General features: G+C 49.6%; 1 protein-coding gene across 1 annotated transcript in view; it reads left to right on the top strand.

Moving 5' to 3' along the window:
* The window catches only part of IGSF21 (immunoglobin superfamily member 21), a 41,920-nt gene that overhangs the window by 12,711 nt on the left and 7,410 nt on the right, over positions 1-21,799 (top strand). Inside the window, exons 2-3 of the mRNA XM_054294847.1 lie at positions 8,782-8,894; positions 15,944-16,065. Of these exons, the coding sequence (XP_054150822.1) occupies positions 8,782-8,894; positions 15,944-16,065 (235 nt within the window). The remainder of the gene's footprint in view (positions 1-8,781; positions 8,895-15,943; positions 16,066-21,799) is intronic.

Below are 21,799 nucleotides of genomic sequence, written 5' to 3'. Positions count from 1 at the left end.
GTGAACTTGGGATTTGCTGGGAATAGAGAAAAATCCATGGAAATGGATTGGAGAATGATCCATGGGGCAGCTGGGGGGATATGGAAAAAATGGGGGAAAAGAAGGAAAAATTGGGATTTTTTAAACAGTTCCTGAGTGTCATTGGGATCTGCTGGGAAAAGGAGGAAGGAACTCCCTCCTGGGATTCATCAGCAGCCCAGACTGGGGATGGAAGCACTTCCGGGTGGAAAACAGGAAAATCCAGCTGATGTAGAGGAAATCCTGCAGGAATGGGGTTCGCTTGTAGAGAAAAGGGAAAATCTGGGATGAGAGGTGGCACCTCCCACCTGCTGGGCCTTGTTTGCCCAAAATCCACTGGCTTCACCCCATGGAATGGCAATAAAATTTTTGGAGTGACTGATTTGGGGAATTCTGCCTTGATTAACTTGGGGGGAGTTGTTTGGCAGCTAGGAATCAGGCCTGATTTGCATATTTGCATAGATGCAAATGAGGGCCATGATCTCCATTTATCAAACAAGGCGTCTCAGACCCAGCCTGGCCCTGTGGAATTTTTGGCTCCATTTTGGCTCCGACAGCTGTTCCAACATCTGGGAAGAGGCCATGAGGTGCTGGCAAAGCCGTTGCTCCAAATTAGGGATGGCGCCAGGTTTTTGAGGGAATTTGGCTCTGCTGGATTCACCTTCCCACCTTTCCTGGGATGAGGCATGGTTTTGGATTCTGAATGCACCCAAAATGATCCAAACAAAATGAAAAATCTGGAAAAATCCTTAGATAATGAGGAAAAAGGGTTAATGGAACAGGAGAAATGAGAGCAGAATGATGACAAACATCCGTCTCTTCCCAAAATCCTGATCTAACAACCCAGAAGTTCTTCCCAAAATCCAGACCCATTGACCTATCCCAAACTCTTCCAAAAACCCCAACCCAAAGATCCACCAGCAGCTCTTCCCATGATCCCAACCCAATGACCCACCCCGAGCTCTTCCTGAAATTCCAACTCCACAACCTCTTCCAAGCTCTTCCCAAAATCCCAAATCCCAATGACCCATCCCAATCCACCACTTTGAGCAGCTGTGGGAGCTCCAGTGGGATGTCCAGCGTTTTATTTTATGGGAATATCAGTGGGATGAAGATGTGGAGATAAAATATTCCCCCCCCCAGCAACGCCGGGAGGCCGAGGGACTTTATGGAAACGTTGGAAGTGCAAAGGGGGGGAAAAGTTATAAATAAAACTTCTCAGCGCTCCGGTAAATGCTCCTAAACATCCTTCCCATGCGGAGATAAATATTCCACGTGTGATTTACGGCCCTGCATTCCCAGGCTGTGCGGGCAGGGGGATAAAATCCCATAAATCACCAGGAATATCAATGCAGCCACCACATTCCCGCTGATAAGCGGCGTGGGCCAGGAAAATCCATCTTTTCTGCACCAGCTGCGCCTTGATGGAGTTGATTTAAGGAATTTTGGGATTGGGAGGGGTTTCCCAAGCCTTGGGAGGGTCTTGGATCCTTTGTGTGTTTTCATGGAGAGGGATTCTCCTCCAGGGGGGTTCAGTTTTGGGGGTGTTGGGATTTTGTCCCAAACAAGATAATTCCCATCCATTCCAGGGAAATACTTCCCTAATCTGACAGATCCTGGCTTTCCGATGGGTGTTGCTTCCCTCCAGTCCTGTTTTTCTTGTGTTCACCCCCAAATCCTCACTTTTCCAGCATCCCTGGTTTTGTTCCACCTATCCCAGGGACATACTTCCCAAATCCAACTGATCCTGATTTTCTGGTGGCTGTCGCTTCCATCCAACTGTGATTTTCTTGTGTTCATCCTGAAATCCTCACTTTTCCAGCATCCTTCATTTTGTAGCCACTGGATTTATCTCCCGGGATGGGCAGGATGCAACCCTTAGATCCACCATGGAATTTCACCTCAGAACATCCAGGAAATCCTTGGATTTTTGGGATGAGGGAAACACCCAAAACATGATTCCAAAGCCATTCCAAGGGTTTGTAGCAGGGCCTGGTCTCCCTCCAGCCAAAGCTGTCACGGTTTTTCCTCCAAACATCCATCTTTTTCCTGGAACGCTGCATTCCCTGTGGATTTGTGCCGGAGATGTCGAACAAGCACGAAATCGACGCCGCGAGCCGAAGCCAAGCCGGGAACGGGCTCCCTCATCCCGTGCTCCAATGAGCCGGAACAGCTCCAAGGAGCTTGGGAAAAGCCGGATGAAGACGTTCGAGGATTTATTCCAGCCTGTGCCCCAGCCACGGGGCTGATTCCGACGGCTCAATCCCACCCGGATTTGTTCGTCGGGAGGCGTGCGGCAAAGGCGGAAAACGCTGGAGTTTTCCTGGGATTTACTGGGCATGGAGAGAGCTGGGCTTGAGTCGTTGTGGGAAGGAAAATGGACAGGGAAAAGTGGAAATGTGGGAAGGAGGAAATGGAAAGAGGACCGAGATTGGAATTGGAGAGATGGGACACGGTAACACTGAGAGGCTCCCAAATCCCAAATTTCCTGAGGACTTTCGACTCCCAAAGTGCCCAAACTCTCCTCCTCCATCTGAAATCCTTTATTGTGCTGAGGTTGTGCTGATGAGGGTGAAAATCCCACGGAGCAGGAATGTTTGGAATGTTTTTAGCCCAGCAGGATCCATTTGGATCTCATTCCTCATTTTTCTGCTGCCTCTGGAGCCGCTGGAATCTCGGAGCAAATCCCACCCCTCCAGAACATAAAAGTGACTCTGGAGCTCATCATGAGGAGAAAAGTAGCCCCAAAATGGATTTTTCCTGGAGATCCATCAGCATCAATCGTTGGGGAGCCCTCAGGTGGTGTTGGAGATGCTTCCCATGGACACAAGGACTTTGGGAATCATGGCACGGAGCAAATCAGGAATTCATCCATTTTCTTTGGACTGGGATATTTGGGGATACCTTTTCTTTGGGATATTTTGCTTAGGAGGAATCTGGGATTTAAGGAAAAACAGGAAGCTGGACAGTGGTTAAAAATTCCATCTCAATGGGATTTTGGTGTTGAAATCCTTGGGAGCTGGATTTGGGGGTTGATTTTATCCATATTTTATAAAAATGGAGAATCATGGAATGGGTTGGATTGGAGGGACCTTAAATCCCATCCCAGTCCCTGCCATGGACTGGGACACCTTCCCCACTTTGCTCCAAGCCCAACCAGGCCTTGGACACTTCCAGGGATGGAGCAGCCTCATCTTCTCCAGGCTGAATTGATCCATAAAATTCCATGATTCCATAATTCCCACCAGGTTTGCCCATGGAATGTACAGGAAACAGCCCCCAGAGCCCGGCTTGAAGTGGTTCCCTCACCTCATCTTCATTTGAAAGGGGCTGGGAGGCCGAAGGGGCCGCGCTCAATCCATGGATTGATCCAAAGGATTGATCCAAACCATTGATTCCCATCACAAAGAGGCTCAGGACACATCCATAGGATCCATCAGGTTCTGCATCCCGCTAATTGGAGAAAAATGGACCCTAAGCATGGGCTGGACGTCCCCCTGCTCATTCCATACATTTTCTCCTGATCCCTAAAAATTTAGGAGCCGGTTTGGTCCAGCAGCCCCGCCTAAGGAATAATTCCAGATCCAGCTGCGGAATCGTTCCCTCCCACTTATGGAAATGAGAGAGGGAAGCGGCGCCTAATGAGATGTTTTGAGGGAAGAGGAATTTTAATTACTGGCTCTTAATTGTCTGCTCGGCCCGTTAATATCCCATTTTCCCGGGATTAATGCCATTCGCTCCCTGCCAGCCGGGCTCCTCCTCTCCTGGGGGTGACGCCAATTTTGCCGGGTTTATTTTAGGGAATATGCCCATTTTCCAAAAGCCAGGATGACTTTTGGGAGGGCAGTGGAGGGGTTGGGGAAGTTTAACCCCGCTGGCACTGAGCTGGTGGATTTTTGGGAAGCAAAACTGAATATCCAAGGAAAACTCAGCACAAGGATCCACCAATCCATTTTCCCCACTTCCCAAAGGCCCATTTTCCTTGGAAGCGCGGCGCCGACTCCGGCTGTCATGTCCCATTCCCTGGCTGGTGTTAAACCCACACCAGACGCTTATTCCTGTTTAAACAAGAAATAAAATCCTGCCGCAGCTTTCCAGGAGGAAAAGCTCCGGATTCAGCAAAATTCCACCTCCCCGGATGGGGCCAGCTGGGAATTCTTTGCCCTTGGAGTCCTCCCGGGTTAACAACGAGAGGCAGCATCATATTCTGACTGTAAATTGTCCTGGAATGTCATAAATAAAGCATGGCCGGAGCCGGGAAGGGAGCAGGAAGGAATTTGCTGCGTTCCCAGGAACAACTGGAGCTGCTGAATTTTTCATGGACAAGATGTTGCAAAGCGCCGCCAGTCAGGGCATGTTTGGTTCTTGAGGATCCGGGGCTTCCATCCCTGGATCCGCCACGGCCGTGGACATTCTGCAGTCAGGAATTTGCAGGAGTACTCCCAGATTTTTCCAGGGGGGTTTGCATCCCTTTGGATCCCACTGAAAGGGGCGAAATGTCTCCTGCTCACCTTAAATCCTGGGAATTTTGGGATATTGGCCAGTTAAGGGAGTGCTGGTGTCTGTTTTCCTGTTCTCTCCTGGTTTTCCCATCCCATCTCAGCCCTTGGAAAAGGGAGGTGGAGGAATAGGAGGGAACTATGGATAAGCCCCATTAATCACTGGCTAATTAAAATGATGAAGTGTTTGTGTTGTTGCCGGCTCCTCGAGGAGGCTGGGGACATTCCAGAGGGGGATGGAGCTGCTGGATCCCAATAATCCCCTCCTCTGGCACCATCCTGAGCTCCCACTCCTCTCAGATCCACTACTGCTTCCTTCCCCTAAAAGGATGGGGACAGGTTGGACTTTGGGGACATGGAAAGGGGGAAAATCCATCCTCAGCTGGGGCTGCCCCATCCCAGGATTTTTTCAATCTTGGACAGGGCTTGGAGCAGCCTGGGATAGTGGGAGGAGTCCCTGCCCAGGTCCCTTCCAATCCAGTTCCAGAATTCCATTAGTTTGAGATTTTTGGGAAGCACTGGGAGATGAGAAATCCAGGAATGGGAGCACTGGGTGATCTCCACAAATAAATCTTGGATTTCCACGTGGGATGGAAGGAATGAGGTGCCTGGGGAAGATGTGGGGCTCCATGTGGTGCTGGGATTCCTTGGAAGGCTCCATCGCTCCAAAGCCTTTCCTTGGGACATTCTCATCCCATCCCATCCCATCCCATCCCATCCCATCCTCCCCAGGAACCTCGGAGGGATTCCAGCCTCCCTGGCCATTCCCATGGATTGTCTGGCTGCGTTTGTGGTCAGAAATCCCCACAGAATGCTGGAAAGGGCTGGAAATGGGGTTTTTATCCAGCATCCCACACTTCCAGGGCTGGAGCAATTCCTGCCTCATCCCTGGGAGCTCTTTTGTACCGAGCTTGTTCCAATGCTCTCCTTTATGAACGCGTCACTCCCGATTTCAAAGGACATTTCCTTTATCCCTCCTTTCCCCCTCTCCTCCCCCTCCTTCCCTTTTCCCTTTTTTTAAAATCCCCCTTAAACTGGACGGTGCCAGAATTCCCAGCGATTGCCAGCAAAAATATCCTCTCCTCCCCAGGGCTGCCGTCTAATCAGAGGGATGAATTTCCAGAGGGCTGAATCCGATCCGGGGGAGGCCGGGCCCGGCATTCTCTGGAAAAATCTCGGATTGAAAAGAGCAAAGGGGAAGCGGAGCGAGGCTGAGAAGGGGACGCTGATAAAGGGACGCTGATAACGAGAGGGATGACAGAAATTTCATAAATTTGGGATGGGCTCTTCTTTTCCGAAGAGTTCTTCCCACCCAGCCGTTCCCGTCACGGCCGCTTTGTTATCCTCAGTAAATCCCAAAAAAAAAGAGGGAGCCGAGGGAGGCTTGGGAGCAGCGCTGGCACCTGGCAGTTGTTCCCTGTCGGGAGGCGAAGAGAAGGGGAGGGTGAGGGATGGGATTCACATGTCAGCCGCAGCTAAGCAGCGGGGTCTGGACGGCTCCATCTGGATTCCTGCTTTATTTCCCTTTGTTTTCCCGCTTTTCCCCCTCCCCTTCATGCATCCTTGGCCGGCTCCTGTGGGGACTCAGCATCTGTTTCCCTCTCCCTCTTCTCTCTTTCTTTTCCACAACTTCTGGGCTGGTTTTGCACTGGATTTAGGCAGAATTGCTCTTGAAGTGCTTGAATTTTCCCTTTCCTGCCTTTTCCAGGCCCACTCAGGGCTCTGGAATCAGCTCTCCGTGGGATCCTGATCCCACAGAACCACAGCAATAAATCCTGGAGCTCCAGAGCTTCCATGCAGGAGAAGCATCCTGTAGTTCCACCCTGGTGTTTTTAGGGACCAAATGTCTGGATTTAAGGCCCAAGAATTCCCAGGAATATGGTGGAAGCTGCTCATAATGCCTGAGCTCTGTGTAGTTTTCCAGCACATGGACAAAGCAGAGAGAGGAAAAATTCCAATTTTGGGGGTTTTTTTTTGGCCACCCAGAAGATGCAGGTCAGGGATAGGTTTGGAGGGGGATTTCCTTGGAAAAATGCTTGGATGGGTGGATTTGCTGCATGGGAGTGGCCGGGATGATCCCAAACTTGGTTCTTTTTGACTTTAAAAATCCACCAAAAATCAGGGAAAGGTCCAAACACCACCAAAAGCCTTGGCTGGACTGGGATGGGGATGGATCCCTTTCCCATGGAAATGCACATTTCTGGAAGGGAATAATGTGGGAAAAGGGATGGAAACCATTCAGAAATGCTGAGCTGGGAACTCCTGGATCCCATGGATGGGGGAAAACCCAATCTCTGTTCTGGACTGCGATGGGGATGGTTTTGCATGGAAGTGCACAGGTCTGGAAGGGAATAACATGGGAAAAGGGATAAAAATAATTCAGAAATGCTAAGCTGGGAACCCCTGGATCCCACGGACACGGGGAAAATCCAATCTCTGCTCTGGACTGCAATGGGGATGGTTTTGCATGGATGTGCATGGGTATGGAAGGGAATAACATGGGAAAAGGGATCGAAACCATCCAGAAATGCTGAGCTGGGAACTCCTGGATCCCCACATCCCACGGACAGGAGTGAAAATCCAATCTTTGCTCCAGCTTTGCCAGTTCCTCCCCGGCTCCCTTTAATCTCCGGCTGATCCGGGGAAAGGCGGGAGCTGCCATCCCACCCGGGGGCTCCATGGAAAGCCAGAGCTCTTCCGCACGCACGGAGGCTCCATCCCCAATTCCTTGGGGCGGATCCTGCCGCGCTGCCAAGGATTTGCTCATCCCCCTCCTTCCCCGCCGCTTTCCCGTGCCTGTTGCTCATCCCGGCGTTCGGAAATGTCAAAAGCCGAGCGAGGGGAATCGGGGCAGCCGGAGAGACCTCGGCTGCCCTTCCTCCCTCCCTCCCTCCTCCTCCTCCTCCTCCCGTTCTTGCCTTTTCCATCCGCACAGCCCCGAATCCAAGGGGCCCTCGTGCAGCCTTGGCAGTCGCAGGGATTTAATCCCCGCTTTAGGAACAAAAATAAACCCTGGACAGGCAGGGAGAGGCTGGAAAGGAGCCGGCCCTCGGCGGACTGGGAATGCTGACCAGGATTTGGGTCGCTCCCAGCCGGGAAAACCAGGATTCTGTGATGCAACACTAAAATTCCCTCATTCCAAGCATCACTTGGGGCTGAAAAGAGATTTAACCCTCAGCCCTTCCCCCAAACAACCCCAAAAATTCATTTTTTCCCAGCATATTTCCTTGTGCAGAGCTGTTCCTGCAGCCCCCAAAAGCAGCACAAAACGGGATTTTCTGGCTTTTTCCCGGTGTTCAATATTCCAGGCCACACTGCCCTGCTGCCGCAGCCGGCACGTGTTCCCGGAGCGTGTTCTCCCGCAGGTCGTGCCTGGGATTTATGGCACAAACACCTCCAAGTTGTTTTACAAGGAATGCTGAGCCTCAGGATCACCGCCTGGAAGGCACAGAAAATCCCGGGAACTCACCTTCTGCCCTCCCAGGGCATCTTCCACAAAGGAACCTCTGATTTCCAGCCCCGTTTCCAAACCTGCTCCTGTTTCCCGAAATTTTGCTCGGCTCTTTTCCCACCTGGTGCGAGGAGAGATTTATAAAAAAAGGAATTTGGAGTGGGTGAGGGGGTTTTTTGGGATGTCCCCGTGACAAACAGGGAAGGATGCCCAGGATTTGCCAAGCTGTCAATCCATCAATTCCCAACAGCTGCAGGAAAGGGAGGAAAATAAACCAGGAATGCAATTCCCGTCCCTGCTGTCCCCAGCTGCTCCGTGCTCCCAATTTCCCAAAAAATCAAGGGGAAAGAGGGACAAAAGGAAAGGATGGAGCTGCCCATCAGCTCTGTATTTCCCTCTGGATCGAGGATGGACCTGGAATCTGGAGGTGGGGAGATGAGGAAGGAGCTGGAAAACCCCTGGATGGGGGTTGTGTATCCTCGGGGGAAGCTGTTGGGGAATTCCCATTGGGAATGAGGAATTTGGGAAGTTCTGTGCAAGCACAGGGGAGAGACAATTGAGCCCAAGGCAAAGCCATAGGAAAGATGGGAATTTGCAGTGGGAATGGCAGCTGGGATTTTCCCAAATTCAGGAATAATTTCCTACAATTTTGGCTTTTTTGGGATCATTGGGGTGGCCCTGTGAGTGATCAGGGTTTTCCCTGGCATCCAACAGCACCATTAATCCATAAAATCCCTGGAAACCAACAATTCCAAACATCCCTGGAGCTCAGCTCTCTTTCCCTGCCTTTGCCCCCCCCCCCCACTTTTCCAGGATATCTGACCGTCAGCATCGAGCCCCTGCCCCCGGTGGTGGTGGGAGACGCCGTGACCCTGAAATGCAACTTCAAAACCGACGGGAAAATGCGGGAGATCGTCTGGTACCGGGTGAGCTCCGACGCCTCGGGAATGGGAATGCGGAGCTGGCCGGGAACAGAAGGTCAGGGCTGGATGAGGCAGGAAAAGCAGACGGAGCTCGGGCTGATGGGAATATCAATTCCTGGGAGGAGGAGGAGGAGGAGGAGGAGGGAGGCAGCTGGGCTGGACGTGGGAAATGAGGCTGGGAGGGATGCAGGATGCATTTGGGATCATCGGGATTTGAGATCATTGAGATTTGGGATCATTGGGATTGGGGATCATTGGGATTTGGATTCATTGGGATTTGGAATCCTCGGGATTTGGAATCATCAGGATTTGGGTTCATTGGGATTTGGAATCATCGGGATTTGGGATCATCGGGATTTGGTATCATTGGGATTTGGTATCATCATTGCATTTGGGCTCCACATGGAGCCCCCATCCTTTTTTTTTTGGAGTGGCTGCCAGGTGGGTTTAGGGATGGCTCGGGATTGCGTTGGGATTTGGAGGTCGGAGTTGAGGTTGGGACTGCTCTGCCAAGAGCTTGGCAGGTGGAAAATGATGGGGAAAAGGCAGGAATGGAGAAAATTTGGGATATCGGGGGGTTGGGGTTCTTCATGTAGAGGTTTTTAAAAAATTCCAAACTTTCCCTGTTCCAAACATGTTTGGGAATTTGGGATGTTGAATGGGAGGGAAGCTCCTGGTTTTATTTGGGAAAGGGGAATTTTGAGCCTGGTTTTATTTGGGAAAGGGGGGAATTTGGAGCCTCATTTTGTTTGGGAATGTGGAATTTAGAGCCTGGTTTTATTTGGGAAATGAAGGATTTAGAGCCTGTTTTTATTTGGGAAAGGGAATTTGAGGGCCAGTTTTATTTGGGAAAGGGAGGAATTTGGACACTGGCTTTATTTGTTAATGGGGAAGTTGGAGCCTGGTTTTATTTGGGAAAGGTAATTTGAGGGCCAGTTTTATTTGGGAAATGAAGGATTTGGAGCCTGGCTTTATTTGGGAAAGGAGGGAATTTGGAGCCTGGCTTTATTTGGGAAAAGGAGGACTTTGGAGCCTGGTTTTATTTGGGAATGGGGAATTTTGAGATTGATTCATTTGGGAAAGGAAGGATTTGGATGTCATATTAATTTGGGAAAGGGAGGATTTGGAGGTTGGTTTTCTTTGGGAAAGGAAGGATTTGGATGTTGGTTTTATTTTGGAAAGGTGAATTTGGGGACCAGTTTTACTTGGAAAGAGGAATTTTGAGACTGACTTTATTTGGGAAAGGAAGGATTTGTATGTTGGTTTTCTTTGGGAAAAGGGGGATTTGGAACCTGGTTTTCTTTGGGAAAGGAAGGATTTGGAGGCTGGAGCTGCCCCTGGATCATCCTTCCCAAGCCTTGATCCAGCCTCAGGTTCACCAATCCTGAGCTTTCTTCAGGGAAATTTGGGATAAGCTGCCAACCATAAAGGGTTTTATCCAAGAAAACCTGAAGTTTTCCAGGGAAAACTCCTGGAGGAGGCAAAGAGAGGGCGAGTGGTGCCAGTGGCATCAGATGGAGCAGCTGGGAATATTTTTCCTTGGATTACCCATCCTGTTCCTGCTCCCTGAACAAGGAGCTGCCCTTCCCTAATGCTCTCCTCCACTCCCAGGTTTATGAACAGGGAAAGGATGGGTGCAAACCTGTCTATTGGAATGTGGTGGAATTCTCCACGGAATCTGAGATGGATTTTCCAATAATTATTTATGGATGGACACCTAAATGTTGGACAGGCAGGGAACAGAACCCCAAAACCTGCCTCAAATCCAAAATTCCAGCTTGGAATTGATTTCACCTCCCTCCTTATTTTAGGGAGGAATTTTTTTTTCTGCTGGCTCCGCCGTCTCCACCAGGTTTTTCCTTCCCTTTTCCACTGGGTAATATTGGATTAACCCACTTTCCCGGGAGCTGGATTTGCATAATCCCCCCTGCGAGCAGGGATGTGGGAGCGGCTGCTGCTCCGGAGCAAACGATGCTCCGAGAAACCTCGGAGGCAAAGGGAAGGGCAGAAATATCCCAGCTTGGATTTTCATCCCCACAAATCCCCCCTTTCTTCCAGAGGTTTTTACCCCTCCTTCCCTCTTGCTCCTTTCCCAGGAAGTTTCCCAGTTTTGGGAAGTTGGGTTTTTGGTGGAGCATCTCAGGATTTGCCCAATTCCTTCCTGATTTTAACAGGGTTTTTTCCCGTTTTTCTCCCTGTCTTGCCTCACTCCCGGACTTTTGCATCTTCCCAAAGCTCCAGTGGCAGCTCCAGGGTGTTGGAGGTGATGGATGGATCTGGGAGAGCCAGGGAGGAGCCTCTGGAGCTGTGGGTTCCATTTATTCCGCCCGTAAATCACAGGAATGTGGCTCCGGAGCGCTGGATTGGGGTCACGCCCGGCTCCTCGTTCCCATGATTTATTGGACAGGGAGCAGAGGGAGCTCCTGGAGCCTGAGGGATCTGAGCTGCTCCAGGGTCAGGAAGGAGCAGGGAAAAGGGGGAAAGAGGAGGAAAAGTCAATGGCAGCGCTTTAGTGGGGATTGGAGTTGGGAATAACCCCTGGGATGGATCCTGTGGGATGGATCCCTAACCCCTGTAATGAATTCGTAACCCCTGGGACAGATCCGTAACCCACATGGTACATCCATAACCCCGGGGATGAATCCATAACCCCTAGGATTGATCCATAACCCATGGGATGAATCCATAACCTATGGGATGAATCCATAACTCCAACCCCTGGAATGTATTCATAACCTGTGGGATAGACCCATAACCCACATGGTACATCCATAACCCATGGGATAGATTCATAACCCATGGGATAGATTCATAACCCACAGGATACATCCATAACCCATGGGATGAATCCATAACCTGTGGGACAAATCCATAACACATGGGATGGATCCATAACCCACATGGTACATCCATAACCCACAGGATGGATCCATAACTCCTGGGATGAATCCATAACCCCTGGGATAGATGCATAACCTGTGGGATAAATCCTTAACACATGGGATGAAACTATAACCCATGGGATGGATCCATAACCCCTGGGATGTATCCATAATTCATGGGATAGATCCATAACCCACAGGATGGGTCCATAACCCCTGGGATGGATCTGTAACCCCTGGGATAGATCCATAACCCACAGGGTACATCCATAGCCCCTAGGATGGATCCATAATCCATGGGACAGATCCATAACCCATGGGATAGATCCATAACCTGTGGGATAAATCCATAACACAGGGGATGGATCCATAACCCCTGGGATGTATCTATAACCCATGGGATAGATCCATAACCCACAGGGGACATCTATAACCCCTGGGATGGATTCATAACCCATGGGACAGATCCATAACGCATGGGATAGATCCATGACCTGTGGGATAAATCCATAACACAGGGGATGGATCTGTAACCCCTGGGATGTATCTATAACCCATGGGATAGATCCATAACCCACAGGGTACATCTATAACCCCTGGGATGGATCCATAACTCCTGGGTGGGTGATCCCATTGGGATCTGTGCACTCTGAGACTGAGGAACCTCATCCCACTGGTGAAACCTCACAGAGAAGCCTCACACTGCAACCAGTACCCACAATTCCAGCGATTCCCCTGGATTCCCAGGGATGAGGGACAGACAGGGACAACCCTTTCCCCCTGCTGGGAAACCCCTCAGCTGCTGGAACGCCGCCGATTTCAGCATTCCCGGGACGAGCAGAGGGAATTTTTCCCAGAATAAACAGGAACACATCCCGCGGGTGGAGGCGTTAATTAACATCCAACACTCCCAACACCTCCGCCAGGTGTGATGTTCCCGGGAACAAGTGTGAACACAGATCTGCACCTGGAGAGCTCCTGAGAAAGCCTTAGCAGGAGACGGGGTGGCAGAATCTGCTCGGAATGAGGCTGGGAACACCTGGAGCTGTTCCTTGGTCCCAGTGCAGGCATCTCTGGGGTTGCACCAGATTTGTGTAGTTGGTTCCAGGATGGAAACTGGGAAAATTACTTCTTTTCCCAGTGGAGCTCAGGAAAAATAACAGGGAAGCAGGAGAGGGAGGGGAAATCCTTGGAGGCTCCAATCTGGCTCCATGCAGCAGGAAAGGAAGTGGAGCTGGGTTGGGTTGGGCTTGGAAAATGGGAATTTGGGAATTGCAAACAGGGTTTGGTGGATTTGAGGTGTCAGACATCATTCCCTGGTGCTGTGTGGGGTTCCTGGGATGTCCGGGAATGAAGGGTGGGAATGGAGGGGAGCCCACAGAGCTCTGCCTCCATTAATTAGAGTTTGGTACTCAGGGTAATTAGCGGGAAGGGAATGAATTGGAGCTGGGATTGCTGGGAGCAGGGCCCTGGCATTGCTCCTGGTAGTATCCCTGGAGTATGGGGATTGCTCTGTGTAGTATCCCTGAAGTATGGGAAAAACTAAAATCAAGAGTTTTCCATGATAATGAGTTTTTCCCATTGGTTGTGATTCTCTGGGGAATGGGTGAGGGAGGCAGGAAAAAACTAAATTCGGAGTTTTCCAGAATAACAAATTTTCCTGTTTGCTTCTCCAGGGAATGGGCAGGAAAATCCTAAATCTGGAGTTTTCCAGGATAGAGTTTTCCTGGTTGATTCTCCAGGGAATAAGCAGGAAAAAGTGAAACCAGGAATTTTCCAGGATAATGATTTTTTTCCAGTTGATTCTTCAGGGAATGGGCAGGAAACTCCTAAATCTGGAGTTTTCCAGGATAAAGCATTTTCCTGGTTCATTCTCTAGGGTATGGGAAGGAAAAACCTAAATCCGGAGTTTTCCAGGATAATGAGTTCTTCCCATTGCTGTGATTCTTCCGGGAATGGACAGGAAAAAAAACCTAAATTCAGAGTTTTCCAGGATAACAAGTTTTCCCCAGTTGATTCTCCAGGGAGTGGCCAGGAAAATCCTAAATCTAGAGTTTTCCAGGATGAGGAGTTTTTCCCAGTGTTGTGATTCTCCAGGAAATAGGTAGGAAAATCCTAAATCTGGAATTTTCAGGGATAAAGAGATTTCCTGGTTGAATCTCCAGGAAATGGCCAGGAAAAACCCCCAAATCTGGGGTTTTCCAGGATAACAAGTTTTTCCCAGTTGATTTTCTAGGGAATGGCCAGGAAAATCCTAAATCTGGAGTTTTCAAGGATAAAGAGTTTTCCTGGTGTCTCTGACGTGGACACTGCACCCCCTCCCTCTTCTCCCACTAAGCACCAGGAGTGCTGCAGCTGCTCCAGGGAATTTTCCCTCTTTCCAGAGCCATTTCCATTTGCTTGGAGAAAGGGAATCCATCGATCTGTCCTCGGGACACAGAGCCTGGATCAGATCCCAGTTCTGCCCCTTTCATCCCACATCCATCACTTCCCAATGATTTTGGTTCCTTTGGGCATTCTAATGGGACACTCTAGAGATCTGAATGGATTTTGGGAACAGCAAATGTTCATTTTAATGCATTTTGGGATTTGTTTGGGTCACTGTGGAGGGGAGGGTAGCAGGCAGGAGTTTTGTTGGGAATGGGATATTTCCTGGGATTTATGAATAATGCAGGAAGCAGCGCCTGGGATGTGCTCCTGCCTCTTTTCCCAAAATTCCTGGATGTGGAGACATCCATTGGGATGGGAACCATGGGATGCTGCCTGATTATCCTCCTTTTTTGATTCCCAGCAGGAAGTGTTGGGCTGCAAACTGCTATGGAGTTTCTCTTCCCAAAAAATGCCCCCCGGGCTTGGATAAAAGGTTGGAATTAGGGCTGATCCCTGGAGAGAGAGAATTCCTGATGAGCCTTTTCCTGGAATTCTCTGGAATTCCCTCAGGATTAGAAGCAGCTCTCCCAATTCTCAGGGATTGTGAAGATTCCCAGAGGGTGATTCCAGCTCCCCTTGGATGGGGCAAGATTTGGGCCCACATCTGTCCAGATGTGCTGGGAAAATCCCAAGGCTGCAAATTCCCGATCCATGGGCACCACCTCCACCATTCCCAGCACTTCCCATCCTAAAAGAATCCCTTAAATCCCTTTGGATTTGGATCCCTTCTCCATCCTGAAGCAGCTCCCAGGTTTCTCCTCAAACCCAAAGAAAATCACAAAAAATCATTGGAAAGTTCCCTGGAAATTTCCCAAGGCTAGAGATTTACAACTCCCGTCCTTTTTCCCGCTTTTGTTTATCCCATATCCGTGCTAGGGTGGAATTTCTTTCCCATAAAAGCCTCAGCCTGGGATAATAAAGTGGAAGAGTTCATTTAGTGATGGATTTTTTTTCCGCCTTTTCCACCACTTTTTGCCATAAAAAAGGAGGGAAAAGAAGAAATGGGGAATAACGGCGGAATTTTGGCCAAGTGTTGGGTGGGGATTCAGGGTTTTGTCCTTGGGAAATGTTGAATTTGAGGATTTAATCCCGAAATCTTCTTCTGTTGTTTGGTTTATTTTAAAAATGGGAATTTTCACTCTCTGGAAGTTGGTTTAGCCCCAAAATTCCCATTTTCCTCCATATTTTTCCACTAAAACTCCTCAAAAGCAGGGAAGATAAATCCAGAGGTGTTGGGAGGCACAGGAAATAGAATCCTAAAGAAATCCATTTTCCATTTAAAAAATTACAATTCCCAGCTGGAGAATGGAATAACGGGATGGAAAACGTGGATTTTGATTTCACCTCAGCAGGAGCATCATAAATCCATAAATTCCAAGATGAAAGATGCTGGGATTCTATAGATAAACATGGAAATCATGATGAAATAAAAATAAAAATAAAATTCTAATGTAAGTATTTGAATGCACCACATAAAATATTAAAATAAATGTATTTAAAGCAATTAATATAGAATAAAATTCAAATACATTTATTCAAGTCTAAATAAATACCAAAATATTAAAAATTAGTTCAAAATGCAAATAAATCTATTAAAATCTAAATAAATACATTCAAATTTAAACAAATAGATTCAAATAGAAATCAATTTATTCAAATTCTCGGAATGAAAGCCCTTTGAAATATTCCAGAAAGGGCCGAAAATTCCCAGATTTGGGACACTGGGATTGTTTCCCTCAGGTCACTGATGGTGGCACCATCAAGCAGAAGATCTTCACCTTCGATGCCATGTTTTCCACCAACTTTTCCCAGATGGAAAACTACAGGAAGCGGGAAGACCTTGTTTACCAATCCACTGTGCGGTGAGTCCTTTCTCCCTGTTAATTCAAATTTTTAGGATTTTTTTTCCCTATTTTTGGCCCCATTGAAAGGATTCCAGCAGAAACCGAGCCCCATCCAAGTGTTGTTCCCATTTTCCTGATGATTCTCAGGGAAAAGGTGGGAAAAATGGGGATTTTTAGAGGTGGGAATGGGCAGAGAAATCCCAAGCTTGGGAAAATTGGGAAAAACAGATCCATATTTATTTATAAAACAGGCATGGGAGCGTCTCCTCGCTTTTATCCAAGTGGGAATCACTTCCAGAATTCCAGGTTTATTCCTGATTCCACACCTGCTCCATTCCTGCAGTTCTAAAACCAACTCTGGAGCTTGGGAAAAAAGGTCAGGAGAGGCTTCATCCAAGGGGGAAAAAACTGTGATTAAATTTCCCTTCCTCACAGTTTCTTCCCAGCCTTGTTTCCTCTGGAAATGAGAATTTCCTGATCGGATTTTCCCAGCTCGTTTTTTTGGCATGGGGGGTAAGAAAAACCGGGATTTCCTCCGGTCACGGAACGTTTTCCCACCTGGAAATATCCGGAATGGCCTGGCAAGGGCTGGGCTGGACTCATCCCATGGGATGAGCTGGTGGGAAGTGGGAAATCCTTCCCAAACCTTTGCGATTAATTTGGGAATTTTTTTGGGTGTTTTTTGCTGGTTTTCCCTGCTACGTTTGGAGGTGGTTTTTATCCTTAAGGAAAAGAGCGGCTGTGTGGGAATGAATGTGGATTTAGAGTGGGAAAAGGGTGGGAAAATGGGGCTGGGGAGGGAATATTATGGGATGTATCAGGAGGATCCTCAGGCCCTGCTCAGGAGAAGCTCAAGAGGAGTCTGGGATGCTCAGGGGAGTCAGGAGATGCTCAGGGATTACTCCAGGAATGCTCCTGGAATGCTCTGGAGAAGCTCAGGGGTCTGGAGATACTCAGGGGTTACTCAAGGATTACTCAGGGAATGCTCCAGAAATGCTCTGGAGATGGTCAGGGTGCTCGAGGGCCACTCAGAGGTTACTCAGAGCATACTCAGGGGTCACTCAGAGAATACTCCAAGGTTACTCAGAGGATACTCCAGGGATGTTCAGGAGAAGCTCGGGATGCTCAAGGGATTCTCATGCAGAGCAGGAGTTACTGCAGGATTACTCAGAGGATACTCAGGAGAGTCAGGGGATACTCAGGACACTCAGAGGTTACTCAGAAGATGCTCCAGAGGTGTTCAGAAGAAGCTCAGAATGCTCATGTGGATGTTCAGGTAGGTCAGGAGGTACTCCAGGGTTACTCAGAGGTGTCAGATGATGCTTGGGATACTTGAGGGTTACTCAGAGGATGCTCAGGGGATGTTCTGGAGATGCTCCAAGGGGTGCTCCATGGATGTTCCAGGGACCCTCAAGGAATGCTCCTGGGATGCTCCATGGATTCTTGGGATGCTCTGGAGATGCTCCAGAGTTGCTCCATCCCTGTTTTGCTTCCCTGGATCCACAGAGCTGCTCCTCGGATGCTGAACACATTCCTGACTCCTGTGTGGAGAAGGTTTTGGCAGCTCCAGGCAGGAATTTCACATCCTCGACTTGGGAGCTGTAAATCCAGCTGTAAATCCACTGCTTCCCTTGGGATTTGGCCATCACTTGCCTCCAGATGGGAAAATCAGGGAATTAAACTGGATTAAAACATTCCTTGTGTGTGGAATGAAGGATCAGGAGAATCTCTGGAGCAGGAACAAGGATCAACCATTCCATGGAATGAGGGATTGGGAGAATCACTGGAGCAGGAACAAGGATCAAACATTCCCTGTGGAGGGAGTGAGGGCTTGGGACAATTCCTAGAGCAGAAACAAGGATCAAATATTCCACGGAATGAGGGATTGGGGAATCCTGGAGCAAGAACAAGGATCAAATATTCCCTGTTCATGGAATGAGGGTTTGGGAGAATCCCTGGAGCAGAAACAAGGATCTAACATTCATGGAATGAAGGATTGGGAGAATCCTGGAGCAGGAGCAAGGATCAAACATTCCATGGAATGAGGAATTGGGAGCATCCCTGGAGCAGGAAAAAGGATCAAACATTCATGTAATGAAGGACTGGGAGAATCCTGGGGCAGGAACAAGGATCAAACATTCCCTGTGGAGGGATTGAAGGATCAGAAGCATTGCTGGAGAAGGAGAACAAGGAATCACCCATTCCCTGCTCATGGAATATTTCCTGGACCCGACAAGGAAAAGCTCCCACTTTTCCTGGCTCCAGCTCTCTGTTTTCCTCCCTTTCTCCACATGTTGCAGAACGAACGGAATTTGGGAGCAGAAAATTCCCCCACCCCAGTGCCAGGCACTTGAAAGCCTTGGGAATGTCCAGGAAATTGGGTGTGGAGCTGGGAGATGTCGGCAGGAAAAGGGTTTTCATGGCATGGCCTTTTCTTTCCAAGGAAAACAGGAGCCGGCCTGAGGAGATCATTCCCAGAGCTGCTTTTCCCAGTCATTGGAATTTTTTGGGAAGGTCCCGCTGGATTTTGGGCTCTCCCAAAGAATTGGGGCAAAGCCAGGAAAAGTTTGGGGGTGAAGGAAGCATTTCCCAATCCAGGCTTTTCCTCCTGTTCATTCTCCCTTTCTTTTTCCATCTATTTCTTTTCTCTCTTTTTGGGAATCTTTGCCGTGATTCAGACACAGCTGGAGCCATCCCAAGGAGCTTTATCCCAGGAGGAGCCGTCCTTATCAGTGTTACCCTGGTCCTTATCAGCATTATCCCGGGCAGAATTATCCCGGGAGAATCCGGCCACTTCTGCATTTTCCCCGTTTCTTATCAGCGTTTTCCCACATGGAACCATCCTTATCAGCTTTTTCCCGGGTGGAGTCAGCTTTATCAGCGTTTTCCCGCTCATGATCAGGGCTATCCCAGGAGGAGCCATCCCAGAGAAGTTATCCCAGGAGAAGCCAGCCACATCTGCATTTTCCCGGTTCCTTATCAGCCTTTTCCTGCTCCTTATCAGCGTTTTCCCCGAGTGGGGCCAGCCTTATCAGCCTTTTCCCGCTCCTTATCAGTGTTTTCCCGGCCTTATCAGCGCAGCCCAGGGGCTCCAGCACCGCCTCTTTCCATCCTGGCTCTGTGCCATGAAGAGCAAAGCTGGGAGAGATCCAATCCCTCCAATCCCATTTTTTTTTTCTTTCCCTTGATTAAAATCCCACCCTCATTAGGAATTCCCAAATCCCTTTGTCCCTGAATTTCCAACTCCAGGATGTGCCAGGGAGCGTTTGCCTTTCCAGGGCTGGTTGTTCCCTGTCTCCCATCCTTGGGAATTCCAAACTGAGCCTGCCAGGCCCCAAAATCCACGTGCAAATCCAAAGGAATCCTTCCAAAAGGGCTGGAGCGGGATCGGAGCTGCTCTGAAGTGAGGCTAACGGGAGATTCCCAATCCATGCGTGGATAATCGGAGCCTGGAACAGATGGCAGAGGCTCGGTGGGAAGTGTTGTATCCATGGAAAGGAGGGAATGTTCACTTCCAGGAGGATCCTTGGAGCAGGAAGGCAGCCAGGGGCTGGGAGAAGGGAAAAGCGGAGTTGGAATCCACCAGGAAGGGAAAATTCCTCTGAGTGGGATTTTTAACTGGGGTGCTCCATGAGGGAATCGCTCCTGTCCACATGGGATGGGTGAGGTGGGATGAGGCTGCTGGAGAGGTGGGATGGATCTCCTGGAAGAAGGAATGTTGCCAGCCAGAGAGGAGGAATGGATCTGCTGGAAGAGGAAATGCTGCCAGGTAGAAGGTGGGATGGATCTCCTGGAAGAGGGAACATCACCATCCAGAGGGTGGGATGGATCTCCTGGAAGAGGGAATGCTGCAAGCTGGAAGGTGGGATGGATCTCCTGGAAGTAGGAATGTTGCCAGCCAGAAGGTGGGATGAATCTCTTGGAAGAGGGAATGCTGCCATTGAGAAGGTGGGGTGGGTCTCCTGGAAGAGGGAATGAAGGAATGCTGCCAGGTAGAAGGTGGGATGGATCTCCTGGAAGAGGGAATGCTGCCAGCCGGAGAACAGGGATGGATCTCCTGGAAGAGGGAATGCTGCTGGCCAGAAGGCAGGATGGATCTCCTAGAAGAGGGAATTTTGCCAGGTGGGATGGATCTCCTGGAAGAGGGAATGTTGCCAGGTAGAAGATGGGATGGATCTCCTGGAAGAGGGAATGTTGCCAGCCAGAGAGGAGGGATGGATCCCTGGAAGAGGGAATGTTGCCAGGTGGAAAGTGGGATGGTGCTGGGATGCTCTTCTCCACCACAGAGGGATGGCTGTGCTAGCTGGAAAGGTGGAAAGTTGCTGGAAAAGCAGGATGAGGCTTCTGGATGGTGGGGTGGGATAATGGTCCCGACTGGAAATGCGGGATGCTTCCAGTGGGAGAAATGGGATAATGATGACTGGAAATGTGGGATGTTTCCAGCTGGAGAAGTGGGATGATGCTTCTGACTGGAAAAGCGGGATGTTCCCAGGTGGTGAGGTGGGATGATGCCAACTGGAAAGGCGGGATGCCACCATCCAGTGAGGTGGGATAGCGCTTCCAACTGGAAAGGCCGGATGTTTCCAGCCGTCGCGGTGGGATGATGGTCCTGACTGAAAAGGTGGGATATTTCCTGCTGGAGAGGTGGGATAGCCCTTCCGACTGGAAATATGGGATGTTTCCAGCTGGAGAAGTGGGATGATGCTTCTGACTGGAAAGGCAGGATGTCTCCAGGCAGTGAGGTGAGTGGGATGATGCCAGCTGGAGAGGTGGAATAATGCTTCCGACCGGAAAGGCCGGATGTTCCCAGGTGGTGAGGTGGGATGATGCCAATTGGAAATGTGGGATGCTTCCTGCTGGAGAGGCAGGATGCTGCCATCCAGTGAGGTGGGATAACGCTTCCAACCGGAAAGGTGGGATGCTTCCATGCAGTGAGGTGGGATAACACTGCCAACTGGAAATGTGGGATGTTTCCAGATGGAGAAGTTGGGATGGTGCTTCCAGCCAGGGAGGTGGGAAGTCACAGACCAGCAAGGAGGGATGGGACCAGCTGGAGAGGTGGGATGACACTGCCTGGAAATGTGGGATGGTCCCAGCTGGAGAGGCGGGATGGGATATTGGCTGGAAAGGCAGGATGCTCCCAGCTGGAGAGGTGGGATGGTGCTGCCATCTGGGAAGGTGGATGGTGCCAACTGGCACTGTGGAATGGGATGAGATGTCTGGAAAGGTGGGATGGTGCCGGCTGGTGAGGCGGGGATGGTGCTGCTGAACGGAAAAGTGGGATGCTGAGGACCAGAAAAGTGGGATTCTGGGGACCAGAAAAGTGGGATTCTGAGGATCAACAAGGTGGGATGCTGAGGACGCTGAAAAAAGTGGGATTCTGAGGAGCAGAAAGGAGGGATGGTGAGGATAAGAAAGGTGGCACAGTGAGGACTGGAAAAGAGGGATTCTGGGGATCAGAACTGTGGGATGCTGAGGAGCAGAAATGGGGGGATGGTGAGGACCAGAAAAGTGGAATGCTGAGGATCAGAAAGGTGGGATACTGAGGACCACAAAGGTGGGATGGTGAGGATTAGAAAGGTGGGATTCTGGGGATCAGAAAGGTGGGATACAAAGGAGTAGAAAGGTGGGAGTCTGTGGATCAGAAAAGTGGGATGTTGAGGAGCAGAAAGCTGGAATTCTGGGGATCAGAATTGTGGGATTCTGAGGAGCAGAAAGGTGGGAAACAAAGGAGTGGAAGAGTGGAATTCTG

This window comes from Melozone crissalis, unplaced genomic scaffold (genome assembly GCF_028551555.1).
Source record: "Melozone crissalis strain CALT ecotype California unplaced genomic scaffold, PUWL_Pcris_2 ptg000337l_1, whole genome shotgun sequence".
Taxonomy (NCBI): Eukaryota; Metazoa; Chordata; class Aves; order Passeriformes; family Passerellidae; genus Melozone; species Melozone crissalis.
Note: the sequence above shows the minus strand (reverse complement) of the source record. Positions and strands in the feature narration are given on the sequence as shown.